Source organism: Schistosoma mansoni, chromosome W (assembly GCF_000237925.1).
Source record: "Schistosoma mansoni strain Puerto Rico chromosome W, complete genome".
Classification (NCBI taxonomy): domain Eukaryota; kingdom Metazoa; phylum Platyhelminthes; class Trematoda; order Strigeidida; family Schistosomatidae; genus Schistosoma; species Schistosoma mansoni.
Genome location: NC_031502.1, coordinates 55,200,644 through 55,218,963, shown reverse-complemented (window position 1 = coordinate 55,218,963; position 18,320 = coordinate 55,200,644). Strand labels below are relative to the sequence as shown.

Here is an 18,320-nt window from a genome sequence, read left to right as displayed (position 1 = left end):
TATGCGCCTCTTAGCAATGCCTGATGAAAATTTATCTGCCACATTATACAACATGGCCTTTTGAGATGATATTAATCGCTTTAATACCTCTGAGGCAATGTAGTCAATCATAAATACATTTCTTCTTATGTATTCAATATAAGGGTTACAATGATCACCTATTAAATATATTAATGAGGTCAGTGCGTTTAATTTACTCTGAACACTGTCAACCACAATCAACATATCCTCCAAGACACCCTGTTTAGGAGAGGGCTACTTTCTCTATCATACATAATGTTCGAAGGTTTAGTAGTGAGGGTCTCAACCTGATGGCTAGTGTATTGAACGACTGGGCTAATATTATTATAGCCAAATGAGGTGTGTTCATCAACTACATTTCCCTTGGTGGTGGTACTTGAGTCGTCGATTTTAGATCTATCGGATTTATTACTTGTCACTTTTTTCACTCCTAGTATATTTAGTCCAGTGACGTGTCTAGAAAACAGATCTACTCATACTACGGTAGTTGAAGACTACAAAGCTAGCACTAAGAAGTGTCCCAGGCAAGTTAGTTATGAGTAGCACTACCATCCTAAATAGAAGTAATTAGAAACATGCTATATAAGAGTAAATTATTTTTAAATTTTCGACACTTGCAAAGCAGCGACACTTTCGAACGTACCTCTGGATAAGTCACAGACATTTTTGTCTGCAGATGCTGTCAAAATCTGGAGAACCATAAGTAGTGAGGCTGATCATTTTGATCGCCAAGCTTTCCTAGACGAACTAGTTAGGTGTTCCCAAAGTTAGATGCTTGAAAACTTATTCTATAAGATTGTGCTTTTGACATCGGACAAGGAAATAGTTATCAGAATGCTATCGCTTCACGCGTTCAGAAATAAAAATACTTAGTAGTAACAGTAAACCATGACTTTAAACCAACTGCACATCGCAATGCAGCAGCTAAAGCTTTTCGAGCTTCATGGTCGTTTCTCAAAGCATTCAAATGCTTTGATGGGAACTTGTTTCGGATTTTATAACCGACTTATGTGAGACCACACCTAGAGCATTGAATTCAAACAGATGTTCCATGCCTTATTAAGGACGCTGATACACATGAATGTGTTCAGCTTTTAGAATTAAAGCCAGTGAGGGGCATTTCGAAGCTTTCTTACGTTGAGCATTTACAATACCCAAAATGTTTCCACTTATATTACCTTAGAATGTGAGGTGACCTTATAGAGGCAAATAACCCCCCAAAATCAGTAGCTCTGTACGTCTTCGACATTTGATAACGGCCACATTACTTTTAAGGGACTCATCTAGCTGATGGAGCTCGGTCACGCATCCACACCAGATCACGAGTAGGTGCGCCGTGCTCCACATCTACAAACGCTAGCTAGCTTAGATTAATCATTTCTCGATATGTTGATATTCTATCAAATATATCTTCGAACATCTTCGCTCCTGACTTTCGATTTCACTGGGTTGGCACGTTTCAATTTGAAATGTTGTTACTAGTTGAGGTGTTGTCAAACTTCTAATACCTGTAATATCTTCACCTTATATTGGCACTCTTCATCTTTAATAATGATTTGGGTGCTAATATACCTTATATTTTTGCTTCCTCTAGAACTAATGTCTCAGGTCATAAGAAGAAGGCTAAAGACCTTGATCCAATGGATTCAGAATGGGTTCCGTAGATCATCGGCTTAGATGATCTGTGTCGAAAAGTCGGGGACGTAATGGAGTTGAAAAAGAATGACGCGACCAACCAGCTAACATCGAAGTCACACCTCACGGCTTCTACCCAGCGTGGGTTACCGTTTCGTTATATCAAGGCACTATGGTTACCTTGATGTCAGTACAACACAAACGACTTTATCACGGAAATATACTAGTAAGAGTAGGCACAAGGAACAGAGTGCGACCATAATAGCATGGGCCAGTCCGTGAAGTGCAATTAACTGATGAGCGCTAGTTTTCCTTGATATTGATGATTGATATTCAGTGACCCGACTGCCAAGTGATTTGGCTACGGCCCAGTGGCATTTCACGGGCACTACAATGTAACGACTAGAACGCCTTATGTGAATAGGCAGTATTGATCCTATCAGTGGATATTTCCCAGGAGAAGCCGGATATTCTCTGAAAAACAAGCTGTGAAGATTAAAACAGGTCCAGAGACCTACCATCCTCATCACAGAAGACCAGTTCATTTGAATGAAGTCTTTTGACTAAATCCCGCACGGCTTACGAACGACAGTTGGCATACGATAGCCGTACCTGTCCGAAGCGACTGTTTTCGTATGTTAAAAGGCGGACGAAACGTAGTGATGGTATCCCCTCATTACTGTTAAGCGAAAATTCAGCTTTATTGGCTGAATCTGATCTAGCGAAAGCGGAGACATTTGCTAACTGTTTCACTGAAGTCTACTCTACGTGTAGTGTTACAACTACTTGTCCCATTTACAACGAGATACCAGCCATAGGACCTTTGCACGTGACAGAGGATATTGTTCTTCCTTTGATAACTAACCTAAAACCTTGTAAGATACCGGGCCCCGATGGTTTGCACCCACGTTTGCTGTCGTCGCTTGTGGACATTATCTCAAGACAGCTCACGATGCTCTTCAACATGTCCCTTTCACAGGCTCAACTACCTAGAGACTGGAAAGACGCCATAGTTAGTCCTATATTTAAGGATGGTCAGAGACGGATCTTATCTAACTACCGGCCTGTTAGCCTGACCAGTATAGTAGTTAAGTTACTTGAAAAATTAATTCGGGCTAAGCTACTGAGCCACATAGATTCGTACAATCTGTTAACTCCCGAGCAACATGGGTTTCGTAACAAGCATTCATGCTTGACTAACTTACTCATTGCGAGAGAGGATTGGACAGCTGCCCTAGACAACGGCCAGTCTGTCGACGTTATATTCATGGATTTTAGCAGAGCGTTTGATAAGGTTTCACACTTAGGTCTTATGCAAAAGCTCTCGAGCTTTGGTATAACAGGTGCTATACAGGAATGGATAGGAAGCTTCTTATGTGACCGCAGACAGAGAGTGAGGGTCAATGGAACTCTATCCGAATGGAAACCGGTCAAAAGTGGTGTACCCCAAGGCACCATTATTGGGCCCTTTACTTTTCCTTCTGTATATTAATGAACTACCTTTATTACTTAAGTCATCGACGTTATTGTTTGCGGATGATGTTAAAATCTGGAGAACAGTAAAAAATGAGACTGATCGTTGTTATCTGCAAGCAGATTTAGACGAATTAGTTAGGTGGGCTCATGATTGGGGCTTGGAAGTTAATTCCAGGAAGAGCGTGCTCATGCACATCGGGCACGATATTAGTTACCATTATACCATTAATGGTACATCTCTGCCACGCGTTCATGAGCACAAAGACTTAGGAGTAATTATAAGTCACGACTTGAAAACTACTACGCACTGCAATGCGGTTGCTTCCAAAGGCTATCGTGCGCTATGGTCGCTTCGTAGAGCATTTAAATGCTTCGACGAGGATATATTTCGAATTTTATATCCCACCTATGTAAGGCCACACTTAGAATACTGTATCCAAGCAGCTAGCCCATGTCTGATAAAGGATACTAAATCGCTTGAGCGTGTCCAGCGTGTAGGGACAAAATTAGTAAAGGGTCTTTCTAAACTCCCTTACGATGAGCGTTTAAAACGTCTAAACCTTTTCCCCTTATCTTATCGTAGGACACGAGGTGACCTTATACTGGCATTTCGTATCTTCAATTATGATCTGGGTGTTAATATGTCTTATCTTTTTGCTCCCTCCAGCACTAATAATCTCCGAGGTCATAGCAAGAAGGTTCTGAAACCGCGATCTAATAAACTAAAGGTGGGGTCCCGTTTTTCTCATTGAGTGGTCAATGACTGGAACGCTTTACCAGAACAAGTAGTATCAGCACCATCAGTGAACATTTTCAAAAAGAAGCTGGACCTTCACTGGAAGGAAATCTGTCAGTATTAACACAGGTTCATCCACCTACTATCCCTATTACTGAAGACTGAAGACTGAACGACCTTGTCGAGAGGTCAATGGGGGCGAATACTTCGAATACACTTGATCAGTCCGAGGTTGAGGAAATTGCAGGAGAAACTGGGTGTAGGTTTGACATACTTCTCTCAACCCTTCCCATAAGTTTCTCCAAAACAGATTTATCGACTATACAATAGGTATTTGGCTTTGGACAAGACGAACGCCGGGTATTTGAGGTAAGTTTGACTTACCATTGGTTTGAAGTTGTTTTTTAGTAATAATATGTAACTAAAATGCACCCGTTTAACTTATATTCGTTTTATTTTGGAAGAGTCTCTGTTTATAAAAATAATTTTTTCCTCACAAGGGAGATTTCGTTCAGATCTCAACCCAGTAATGAACTTTTCACCTAGATATTCGCCATGTTAGCGGTTATTTTCATACAAATGCCCGCCTTTCTAGTAGCGGATTTAGTTTTTTTCATGCAAATTACTACTTTGTGCGAATTTTTCTTGCCATGAACGTTTGTTCCAGACTACTTGATCTAATTGAGATTGTTATATATATTTGTTTAGTCAAAAGGTAAACATCTTCATGTAAGAGCAAACGAAGAATAAAGTTTTGACAAAATTTCAGTCAAAATTCCCCCCCCCAAGGAAGCAGTTTAAGGGAAAGTAAACCCCCTTATTAGACCTGAAGGGAAGCTATGTGGTCACATTTTGTCTAAATTCGCACTAATTTCTGTTATGAAGGTTTGCTTTTGTATACACAGCGTTGCTTATTTGGAATAAGTGCGTTTAGTTAATTCAGAAGTCCATGCTATATTATGAACACTTGTCTCATGGGGTTACTAGTATGTTAACTGCTTGCGATTACCGAGAAATTGTCACGTTGATGTTTCAACAACTCATGTAAAAACATACGGCTTCCGGGTGGTTGCTTAATGGCAAACAGGTGAAAATTAAGCCTATAAACAGCGTCAAGTGGCTCGTAAAATGACAGAATGTAAAGCTAGTTTTTGGCCACTGAAAAAGCGGGTTGTGAAAATAGTTAGTTTTTAATAGAAAAAAATAATTGTGAACAAGTGAAATAAAATGTATGTAAAATCTATATACGACTACCAAATCGTTCTATGTTTCAAATGTACCTGGTTTTAGGAACCAAAAAGCAACCCTATAAGTTACCGTCCATTGAAAGTGATGCCATTCCTGTTAACTCAAAGAAACCCTGGTTGATATGACACATGTTTATGGGTTGTTAAGTTGACACGTGAAGAAATGATTATGTCAAGTACTGTTAGAGATATAAAGGGAGCTGTCAATTTACTGTTTCTAAAGCGTGAAAGTATACTTGATGGATCTGAAGAGGATACTGGGGTAGTCGTGTCCTCGGTGAACTGGGAGCGCGGTCGCAAATTTCGACAGATAAATGCCAAAGTCCCGTTACATACGGCCTTTTTTCGAGTATAATCCACGTTAGCCACATGATTTTTAGGTCGTACCGTTGGTGACAGCAGTTCACGAGACAAAGTTAGACGTATTTTTTTGGATTGACCTTTCCTTATCTGTTATGGTAAGAAAACGCCACTGGAAATACTGTTTGTATCATGGAAACACCGTACTGCGGTCACAATATAGTACAGTTGGCTGTTCAACTTGATTTTCGGACATAGATCTTACTACCTTAGTCGACATTCCTGACTTGGTAGGATCCTACAAGTCCCTCAGCCAATATGGCTCGATCGGGCTATCATGTTATGCAATCCTGAGTACCACGTAATGGCTACAGCTACGGTTGGTCGGTCGGTTGGTAAGTCATATTTAGGTCGGGCATTAAATATTTTAATATGCGTAAAAAATAGTTGCTCTGAACACACTTCTCTGTATTTATTTCCTTCACATACCCTGTTTTTTTTATGATATTTCAGGCGTCATGATTTTCTGTTAATTCCAGAATTAGCCATTAATCCACTTGGCGATCGAATCGTGAATGAATTCTTTAAAGATAGGTAAACTAACACATCTTTCAGTGCTCATTGTCTATAAATATAGTAATAAGAATTGGTAGTTGTATTTCTATCACTATGATTCTGTGTCATTTCCAAGTCTCTCATTGTGTATGTGGTGAATTGGTCGAATACGTCAACTGACCACTTGAATTTTTGGTGGGTTTTTGGCTTTCAACTTTTGCCATGTTTGCACCAATTGTGATGTGTTCAATATAATTGTTCAATCCAATTTAGACGAAAGTTCTTATATATCCACTTTTACTTGTTAAAAAGACTTAGACCTGGTTGCAAACACGTAATCCGTAGGATTTGCTTCAATACATCGTTCACACATGTTGATGAGATCACCCTGGGACTAATGATGAGGTTATTCATAAGATAGTAAGTGAGAATGACAAATCGATCAAGGGCCATGTAAATATTCATTGACTTTAATGCAGTTTAGACATGCGTTACTCAAGTCTTCGAATTTTTACTTTCTTGAATTGTTTGTCAACGTAAAATAACCAAAAGAATGAAATTGATAATAGTAACAAATAAAATTAGTAGAACGTAAGTTATTTTTGAAAGTAACTATAAAATGACAATAGTTATTATATGTTAAGGTTTTTGTTTCCCTATTGTTGATACACCAGAAGTGGATTTGATAAATTTACATTAACGTATGGATTCTTTAAACCACTAAGGTAGTATGTGTTTTATGAAATGACGACTGAGTTTTATCCTCAAATTAAACAACAACGTGGGGATAAGTGGATGCGTCCAGCTGATGAAACGTAAATACAGAATGGAATAATGCGATCATAAGAATTAACTCCTTGGGTATACTAATGACGAATACTAATGGAGAAAATGTTTACTTGAAATTATAATAGCCTTTTACAGTTAAGTCTGATCATACAGAGAGTAAGACCTTTATATCGTGAACTGATTGCATGAAGTTGAAGACCATTATATTTCTCCAACTCAGTGGTTTAAGTGTAAATGAAAAACTGAAACAAGTGAGAAAACTGGGAATTTCAATACTTAAAAAGAAGATAGAGTTAATAGCAGATAGAAATTCTATTCACTCTCCCAAAGCATGACTACGATTTATTAACTAAATACACTTATTTATGTGCATATTTCACTGGCATATAACCAATCATCAATATATACCATACGTAACTTTAATAGTCGGGAAACAGAATGGATTTTTCACTGAATTAATAAAAAGTGAATCTCTCATGTTGTACTGAATAAATATCATGATGAATGAAAGCATGATTTCGTGTTCTATCTCGTCCTAACACTATGATATATAGAATTTCCTGGGGCGATTATTTATGCATTCTGTTGAGGAGTTCTTGATAAAGTCGAATCGGCTACTTAGTGTCTTCTGGTGTACAGTAGTTTTCTGGTTCATCATATTCTCTCAATGAGGAGTGGTAGATTAGTGGTTGAGCCGTTCGACTTTCAGCTACTTAGTCCCCGGATTTGAACTCCACTTCACTCACTTCGGTTTTGGCAACCAGGTAGTATTATTAACCCCCTTATCTAGAGCGTGGCTCATATCTAAGTACCTTGATACTGTAGTTAAGTGAATTCGATACTTTCGTGGTATGAAAGAAAGCTGCAAAGGGCTAGCTTCTGTTGGTCCTTCACGACTCCCTGGCTGGGGTCCGAGAGATGGTGCAACACAGTGGCTAGAGACGTTATCAGATATGGCTCAGAATAGAAGCCAGTGGCGATCCTACTGTAACCTTCTACTTTCTTCATAAAGAGTGGCTATAACTTTCTTAACTGAGAGAGCTCTTCTGGTTGTACACTTCAGTTTTCCCCCCATCATTACTCTTCTCCTTTTCTTTTTTTCCTTCTTTTATATATACGCATCTTCTTCCTTCTCTTCGCATTCTCATTATTTTGTGTGGCGCATATGTATCCGGTGCCCTTTGTATCAATACATATGTGATTAAATAAATAAATAATTTCGAGGACTTATATTAGTTTATCTAACAAGCAGTCTAGGTTAGTTCCTACAACTATCAACGTGGTTATCATTATCAAAGTCGATTTATGGCCTCTAATGATGTAACTAGTCAACTTGATTTCACTTTCCACAGTGAATTAACATGATCAGGGTTACATGGTCATTTCATTTCTCGATATGATCTACAGGCCCTCAAATGCCATGGTACGACCGAGAGTGGGCAGAGTCCGCTCTCCTCCAAATGCTCTCATATGGCCACGCGAATATATAGCCTCTGCCAGGGAAGTCCTACTCACTGCCTCGTGGCATTACTGTTGTTTACGAAATTGAGAGGACGAAAAGCGAATGTCCGACGCTTTAACCGGGTTGGTGGACACGGAAGGTTCACATAGGGGAGTTGGAAAGCCCTGATTCCAAACCAATGCTCCACATGGACTCCAGTATCCTGAGGGAACGAATGGCGTATGAATTAATCATCGATCACCTGCTACCATGTGACTGCATCTCCTCACGATGCTCCACTGCCTTGTGGACTAGACCTTCAGGTCAAAGGCTCTGGGTGTGGTCCCCTAAGAAAAGCACCTGCTTCAGTTTGGGCATCTGGGCAGTATTATAGCCCTCACACAAATGAAATGAGATTTGTGCGGCGCATGTGTATCTGGTGCTTCCTTGTACCAATATTTATGTGTTTAAATAAAATTAAAAAAAATATGATCTACAGAGCTTTTTCGTTTCTATTTTTCAAATATTTGTTATTCTATAACTTATTTTCAACTTGAATATTGAATTTTTATGCAAATGAAGCTTCTATACCTTTTTTCTGATGCAGAACATTGTGTGTGTGTGTGTGTTCCATTTCGGTCAAACCAAACCGTGCATACATATGTGATAGGGATAACTGATTTAAATTTTAAATGCGATTATCATTCATGACTGAAGATGTACAACCATGACAATACGGATTTTGTAAAAATGACAAATTGATTTTTTGAACCTATTTGTGTTTTGTTTCTACGTTGTTGTTGTTGTTGTTGTTGATTTTTCTCTATCTATCTATATACAGTCAAGGTGAATTAAATTTTCGTCAATTTGTACGTAAATTAGCAAGATTTCGTAAAGTTCGACCTCAACAATCAACTCAATTTAATAATCGTGATGCAAAATTACGATTTCTATTCGGTATGTATGATTTAGATATGGATGGTAAAATATCAAGAAATGAATTATTGGGAATGTTACAAATGATGGTTGGTGCTAATATTACTGTTGAACAGGTTTGTACATTTTTTGTGTTCGACTTATAAAGGATGTTTGTTTTTATTCTGTTTTACAATCTATCAGTTGGTTGTGTTTTTATTCATCCTCGTGATGTTCACATTAAAATTGTAATCTTGTTTCAATATAAACCAATTAGTTACAGAATCAACTAATATGGCTCAGAGTAGAAGTTAGTGACTTCAAGCTTTGATGCCAATTTTTTGGTTTGGCCGCCCCTAACTTTCTTCCAACCATCGCCAATACTAGACAGCATAGTGCGTCGTGGTAATCGGTGTTTAGACATACGTAACACGTGGCCCAATTATTTCAATCGATGAAAGGACTTACATGATCAGTGGTTGTATGCATGTGGCCTTGTGAGAGCATTTTGAGAAGGACAGTTAACTCTCCCCACTTTCGGCCTTAGCAGGGCATTTGGATGTGATTGATGTTCTGTACCCACCAAGCAGTGCTAGGCAGGAAGAAGGACCGATAAGGACTATAAACTGCTCGTATGAGTTTATGCGTTATTGGTCCAGTCGATAAATCACTTCTCTAATTAGCGGTAAAATTACGTTGTATATTGATAGAGGCACAAGACCTCAAGATGTAACACCTTCAAAAAAAGTAATATAACAAACACGCTCATATTTATGTGTACTTACTTACTTACTTACGCCCGTTACTCCCAATGGAGCATAGGCCGCCGACCAGCATTCTTTAACCCACTCTATCCAGGGCCTTCTTTTCTAGTTCTATCCAGTTTTTGTTCATTCTTCTCATGTCTGTCTCCATTTCTCGATGTAATTTGTTCTTTGATTTTCCTCTTCTCCTTTGACCACGAGGATTCCATGTGAGGGCTTGTCTTGTGATGCAGTTGGGTGACTTCCTCAATGTGTGTCCTATCCACTTCCAGCGCTTCTTCCTGATTTCTTCCTCCACTGGACGGAATCTGGTTTATTGTCTCCCACAGTAACTTGTTGCTGATAGTGTCTGGCCAACGGATCCGAAGTATCTTGCGTAGACAACTGTTAATAAACACTTGTATCTTCTGGATGATGACTTTCGTAGTTCTCCGAGTTTCCGTCTCATACAGTAGAACTGTCTTGACATTTGTATTGAAAATTCTGATCTTGGTGTTGGTTGAATATTTATGTGTAGCTTTTACTTATATTTCATGATGATACATCATCAAAAATTTACAGAAAATACACAAAAAAATGGATTTTTACATAGAAACTAATACAAGACACATGCTGTTTTATTACCTTAAACTATATCATATTGAAATAAAAGGGGCATATTGTGTGTGTGTGTGTGCCTCCAACAGTATATCATAGAATATATTGACAATGTGATCTGCTCGGATCCAAAAGAAAAAATGAAAAGAAAAGAATTCATACAGAGAAAGTCTTGTTAGTTACCCTTGTAAAATTATGTTGAATTTGTTGATGGTGAAGATTTGTAGCTCAGGTGGGTGATTTTGATGGAGTTTTGTTCTCTGAGCTGGATGGTTTGAATCTGTTGACATAAAAGAAATGATGTAACTTCTATGATTGTTTAAGATAGTATCAATTATTGATATATGTATATATCAATATCGGTTAAGTGCTCTGGTGCGAGACTGATAGGTCCTGGGTTTGAATCTCGCGAGGCGGGATCGTGGATGTGCACTGTCACTGAGGAGTCCCATAATAGGACGAAACGGCTGTCCAGTGCTTCCAGGTTTTCCATAGTGGTCTAGCTTCAATTGACTCATGATTTCAACCATTAAAAATACTGAAATCTCCACAAAAACCCTCTTCTGATTATAATTTGATATGTTTATTTCATGAGAAATCAATCCATTTCAGATCAATAATATTGGTGAAAGAACAATGGCTGAAGCGGATCTTGATGGTGATTGTTATATATCTTATGCGGAATTTGTACAAGTATGTTTTATTTCTGTGAATATAGTTTTATCAATGAATATATCAATCAAAGTTGTAATCCTTATTTTATATTCAAATCTTCATTCTTAGATTTTGGTTTGGGTAATTGGTCAATAGTATCATCATCAATACTCATATGATGGCCTCCAAATGCCCTGGTACGGCCGAGAGTGGGCAGAGTCCGCTCTCCTCCAAATGCTCTCATATGGCCACGCGAATATATAGCCTCTGCCAGGGAAGTCCTACTCACTGCCTCGTGGCATTACTGTTGTTTACGAAATTGAGAGGACGAAAAGCGAATGTCCGACGCTTTAACCGGGTTGGTGGACACGGAAGGTTCACATAGGGGAGTTGGAAAGCCCTGATTCCAAACCAATGCTCCACATGGACTCCAGTATCCTGAGGGAACGAATGGCGTATGAATTAATCATCGATCACCTGCTACCATGTGACTGCATCTCCTCACGATGCTCCACTGCCTTGTGGACTAGACCTTCAGGTCAAAGGCTCTGGGTGTGGTCCCCTAAGAAAAGCACCTGCTTCAGTTTGGGCATCTGGGCAGTATTATAGCCCTCACACAAATGAAATGAGATTTGTGCGGCGCATGTGTATCTGGTGCTTCCTTGTAACAATATTTATGTGTTTAAATAATAAAATAATAATAAAAATGATTGGACAAAAAAGTAGGATCAAAGAGATTGAGTAGATTGTGATGAATTAACATATTGAAATATAATCGTTGGTAAAATTCTCCTTGAAGATTTCAGGAATATAATTCCAATTTTTGAAAAGTTATACACTCCATTTCTGTTCTTATTTTTGTTAATGCTCTTTTAGGCATTTGACAATGTGGATATTGAACAAAAGATGAGTATACGCTTCTTGGAATGATTACACCGATCGATATATGTATATCTATCTTTATCCTCCTGTTGTTATACACACACACACACACACCAAAACTCGCAACAATTCCAATTATGAACTAAATCACTTCTTATCAATGATTTTCTTGTCGTTCAACTTTCTTTTCTGTATTCACTTCATTTACACAATGCTCAACTGTTTGTGCACATATAAATATTATTATCTTGATCCTATGATCGACGTTTTAGTTTTGAATAGTTAGTTGTGTATGTGTTGCTATACTTCTCAATTATCCTCTTGTGAACACATAAAGAAAGGCATGAAATGACATGCATACTATACATATCTCTTGTGTAATCTTTCTATATCATATAATTTTGTCCCTAGCTTACATATGAGTAGTAAAACTATAGTTTTATGTTATCTACTTATTTATATTTCAGTAGTATATTTGTGTATCCCAATTTTTAACGCCAATATCCATTGCGCTGTTTGTTATAGTGAATAATTTTTGAGAGATTTTTTTAAAAAATATCTTGATGATTATGTTTTTGGTTATTATTATCATTAATACTTATTGCAATGATTGGATGTGATTTAAAATTACCACTATTTATATCTTTACTATTCACCAATGTTCATAATTATGTGAATATTTGAATTCAATATGCTTAGAATAAATACTATTTATTTATTTAAACACAAAAATATTGGTACAAAGAGGAATCAGATATATATGCGCCACACAAATCTCATTTGATTTGTGTGAGGACTGTGATACTACCCAGGTGCCCAGACTGAAACAGGTGGTTTTTTTTAGAGGGCCACACCCGGAGCCTTTGACCTAAAGGTCTGATCCACAAGGTAGTGGAGCATCGTAAGGAGATGCAGTCGCATGCCAACCGGTGACCAACAATAGATTTATATGCCATTTGTTCCCTCAGGATCCTGGAGCCCATGTTCACCATTGATTTGGAATCAGGGTTTTCCAACTCCCCTATGTGAACCTTCCGTGTCCACCAACCCGGTTAAAGCTTCGGACATTCGCTTTTCGTCGTCTCAATATTGTAAACAACAGTAATGCCACGAGGCATTGAGTAGGACTTCCCTGTCAGAGGGTTTATACTCGTGGGCAGGTGAGAGCATTTGAAGAGAGAGCAGACTCTCCAATCTCGGCCATACCAGGGCATTTGGGGGCAAAGTAGCTAGCGCCTCCGGGTGGGCACGAACCACCAACCTTTCGGTTAAGAGCCGAAGTATACACAAAGCTACTTGGGTATCTCCGCATCACACTACACAGAATCAGATAGTTCATATTCACATCAGTAAGAATTTTAGAAATTCAATGTAAGACATAAGAACCAGGAGAGGAGCTGATATAGCTTAAGCTCACTATCTGGTGATTGCCAAGATGAATTTTTAGCTAAAGAAACACTAGACAACTGGATAAACAGCATTACTACGATTCAATACAGAGTCTGTTTTAAATGGATTTATTATCATTGAACCGATAATATATGACTTGAAATATCATGTTTGACTCATTTGTTAGACGGTACCTTAGCCCTTCAGATATTCCATTCGAAGTGAAATTGTTAATAATTAAACGGTAATCCATCTTATCAACGCTTTACTTTAATCAGTATTGCTTAGCAACTATCTTTAATCATCATTTCACAAAGAATATAGTTCATAAAATTCATTTAGTATTGTTTGCTTGAATCTTCCTATTGATGTGTTAGGACTGCAACTGGTCAGTCTCTAATTGGCATATGTGCATACTGTGCGTATCGCCTCGATATAGCCTTAATTCGCAAGCATTGTAAGCAAAGATGGCTAGCAGTGGAATCCAGTTTGACGCGCGTTTCGTCCTATCTGGGACCCGTCAGCTGGATGTACCTGCATCTCAGAGTTGATGTTTACTCTGGGACTCGAACCCAGTACCTTGTGCCAGTTCATTATTTCGTAAATTAATTGATCTTTGATTTAACGTACTGGAATTACTTCAATAAGAAATTAATCTTTACATTTCAATATAACTATACGGTCTAGAAACGAATGAAATGAGAAGATATTCATAGTAACTATGCAGATAATAATAGGATAAGTGTCAATAATAGGCAATCAACTTCAAAGTTGACGAAACAAGCGACTAGTCATTTGTAGAGAAATTCTCACGACTCACTTCTATCTGAAATGTGTTCAAGTGATGTTCCTTGAATAGACAAAGAAAGCTTCATGAATAAATTGCCTGGCTCAGAGCAATAAGCTTCAACAAAATTATTCATTTGAGCTACAAATCTTCTTTATCATCTTAAAATTTAAAGAGATTGAGTAGATTCCCATGTTTGACCAAATTTCTGCACGGATTCAGAAAGCTCGTTCGACTTTTACCAACTTACATCACCTATGGCGAAGGCAAGATATCTGTCTATCAATTAAATGACGAGTATACTGCGTAGCAGTTCATTCTGTTCTAGTTTACAAATGCGAAATTTGGCTATTAAGGGTAGAAGATACTCGTAAGCTACTAGTATTTGATCACAGATTTGTTAGAAATATTGCTCATATCTGTTGGGATCACTGGATGAGTAATAGTAAGGTTAGATACAGGGTATTAGGGAATGATAGTAAATCAATTGATGAGGTTGTGAATATTCATCGACTGAGATGGTTAGGCCACATGTTACGTATACCTGAACAACGATTACCACAACGCTCAATGCTGACTGATGTTGGAGATGGTTGGAAGAAAGTTAGGAGTGACCAAACCATAACGTGGCATCAGTCTTTGAAGTCACTAATTTCTAGTCTAAGCTATGTTGGTAGATTCAGACTACTTGGTTGTGGTCTGTGTGACTATCGTAACCGATGGTTGGAAACTCTGTATGACATGGGTCAGAATCAATCACGATGGCGTAGGTGTATACACCCTCTGTCTTCCGTTAAACCGTGAGATTAAAATTGCTTCTTTTATATATTAATACCATTGAATTAACTACTTCAATGAATTCGGTGTTGATCTTGTTGTGCTAATGAGGTTATGGCAACTTGGACTGATACACATATATGCCTCGTCCTACGTTGTAGCTAACTGGACAAACATTTAAGTACATAAATAATAAAGTATAAATAAACAAAAAAAAGAAAAAAATTATTCTCAAAATGGTTCTTTTCTTCTTCTTTTTAATTTTTCTTTTTTTTTTTACTCAAAATTTAAAATAAACTTTAATCAATTAATATGTACAATTTTTTTAATTATTATTTTTTTTCCCTTAGTAACAAACAATTATTACTTTGTTAATTAAGGAAATCCTAAGAAAACAAAAACACACACACACATCTTAAATGTTTAATTTCACCATGGTATCACACATCTTGTTGTTGTTGTTGCTATGCGTATGTATATGTGTAGGTGTATGTGTGTGTGTATGTGCGTGCGTGCTTGTCTACATGAACTTTGTACACCTAGATCAAAAAATATATCAATATATTGGGGTATAAGTTTTTGTATATTCACGTTGAATAAGGAGCAAAATATTTATGTTTTCATTCATTATTTTATTGATTAAAATAAAATGGAGAAAGAAAGAAGAAAAATAAGGGGGGGGGAAACAATTTACAACAAAAACAAACAAAAAAAGAAGAAAAAATAAAAGAGAGAAAAAAGAGAAAGATAATAGAGAAAACTACTCATAAAAAATAAAGATATCTATCTATCTATCTATATAGATAGATAGAATGCTGGTCGGCGTCCTATGCTCCATTGGGAGTAACAGGCTTAAGTAAGTAAAGTAAGTAAGTAAGTAATCTTGATTTCTAATGTTTAGTCAAAGTGAAATCCCTAGATTTATTCAATTTATTAGTATTCATCACATGAGATCTTTGAGTAAATGAAGAAGAAGAATGAATATATTGTGAAGTAGTTGGAAATGGATAAGATATTGATTTGGTTGTTGTTGTTGTTGTTGTTGGGGGTGGTGGTAGTGGTGGTAGTAATGGTGGTGTTATAACAGTAGTCATTACAGATAATGGTTCTGGAATAAATAATCGTGTATTCCATATATCTGATTGTAGATTCCAACGATTATTAACAGATAGTTGGCAACTATTATTATTATTTGTATTACTAGTAGTAGTCAATGACATTAAATAAGAAGAATTAGGCACAGAGGTATGATGAATTGTATATAAATTTGTATCAGATAAAATCGCTGATCGTTCAGTAGTGTGAGTAGTATGAGTAGTAGTAGTATAAGTAGTATAATCAGTAGTATAAGTAGTACTAGTAGTAGTCATGAATAAATTATTAAATGATTGATTCATTAAATTATCTGATCCATGAATAGATTGTGAATAAAATGGATTACGATGATTCAATTGTATTTTATGAATATGATCTAAATTAGATGAGATTGATTGAAAGAATAAATCATTTCTATTATTATTATTATTATTATTATTATTATTATATATTAATGGTATAGAAGAATGATAATTGATTAATGATTGATTCATTATTATTGATTGATTTGTAGTAACAGTATTGATTAAATTAGTAGAAAAATAAGTAGTTTGTATTGGTTTACTTAAAATAATTTTCGATGATGATGATCCTGATCCTGATGTTGATCCTGATCCTGATAGTGATGAGGTTTGTTTTAAATTAATTTGTTCATTCAATTGTATTGATGTATCACTTTCTGTTGATAATTTTTCTAATTGACTATCTGTTTCCATAGAATATTGTTTATAATATTGTGATATACATTGTCTTGTTGGATTATTATATAATGGTAATAGATTAAAAAAATTCATTTTATTTTGTTTATTTCTATGTTGAATTATTGATGGAATACTTGATCTATCAATAGAATTAGTTAATGGATGTATTTTATTTGATGATATAGTTAAATTGGAAGTACGACGGGATTTTAATGAGGTAGATAATTCAGATGATCTTAGTGGGGATGATCTCACTGATGACGATGATGGTGATGTGGATGATGATGGAAATACTGTTTTCATAAATTTACCTATATTATTACTACTACCACCATGTTTTTGATGTTGTTGTGGGGGTGGTGGTGGTGGTTGTCGATGATGTTGATCTTGATGACTTTGATGTTGATCTCGATGACCTTGATGATGATCTTCGTGACCTTGATGATGATCTTGGTGACCTTGATGAAGGTGCTCGTGACCTTCATGAGATGATTCTTGTTTATTATATTCTATATTAGTAATCAATTGATTAATTTGATCATCAATATGATTAATACGATTTATTAAATGATTCATTTCTAATTTAAATTCATTTTGTATATTGATTAAATATTCTAATATTGATTGATTAGATAATTGTAATTGATTAAAATTATGATTGATTAATTTAGATTGATTATTAATCAATAAATCAATATTTTCATGATTGATTTTATATGAATTTGATTGTTCTTCAGGTATATTGATTGATGTTTTTAATAAATTATGTAATTTAGATTGTAAAGATGATCGTGAATTTTGATTATCACTGATAATACTATTATTATTATTATTAGTAGTAGTAGTAGTAATGGTAGTAGTAGTAGTGGTAGTTATGTTACTAGTAGACTGTTTATTAGGAGCTGTCTGCTGAATTGATTCAGAAGTAATTGTCTTGTTATTCTTTAATTCTATACGTTTACCCCATCGAGATGCGATTTCATCTAATGCACTAACAGGTCTACTATTATTATTAGTAGTATTAGTAGTAGTGTTAGTAGTAGTAGTAGATGTATTTAGACTTTCAAATTTATTTTGATTTCTATATTGATCTTCATGATCTTCATTAAATTCAAAATCTTTACTATAATCATCATAATCACCAAATGTGATAGATTTACGTGATATATGTATCATATCATTATTATCTTGTAAACCTGGACCATTATTACTATTACTACCAATTGGTGAATCATTTGTTGATTGATTATGTGTACCAATACGACGAAATTTATGAATCATTCGACGAACTGGATGATCAGCACGTAAACTAGATAATGCATTATCAGTTTTACGATTTTCAGCTAATTCATATTCACGACGTACATCAGCTAGTTTACGAAAGATAAGCTAATAGAAAAACAAAAAACAGATTAAAATAGGGAGAGGATGATATAAACCTATTACTCAGTAAGCAAACATGGATAGCGGCTAGCAGTGGAATCCAGTTTGACGCGCGGGTCTCCCCTCTTTTTGGGTCTGTTGCCGGGTTTTGCTGGATCTTACTGTCCACTAGAGAG

The 18,320-nt window shown here is 36.3% G+C and overlaps 2 protein-coding genes across 2 annotated transcripts in view; one reads left to right on the top strand and one right to left on the bottom strand.

Annotated features, from left to right (window-relative positions):
* Positions 1-4,060: 4,060 nt before the first annotated feature.
* Positions 4,061-12,733, top strand: Smp_026420 (putative calcineurin B subunit; the record flags this gene model as incomplete). The annotated part of the gene is made up of 6 exons (XM_018790202.1): positions 4,061-4,127; positions 4,165-4,237; positions 5,929-6,009; positions 9,042-9,252; positions 11,089-11,169; positions 12,007-12,733. The coding sequence occupies 6 exons, from the start codon at positions 4,061-4,063 to the stop codon at positions 12,058-12,060; spliced, it is 567 nt and encodes a 188-aa protein (XP_018655569.1). The 3' UTR covers positions 12,061-12,733.
* Positions 12,734-14,052: 1,319 nt separating this feature from the next.
* Positions 14,053-18,320, bottom strand: part of Smp_136440 (putative voltage-gated potassium channel) — a gene marked incomplete at both ends in the record, with an annotated part of 25,454 nt that continues 21,186 nt past the window's right edge. The window contains 2 exons of the mRNA XM_018790201.1: positions 14,053-14,084; positions 17,823-18,150. Coding sequence (XP_018655568.1) covers positions 14,053-14,084; positions 17,823-18,150 — 360 coding nt within the window. The remainder of the gene's footprint in view (positions 14,085-17,822; positions 18,151-18,320) is intronic.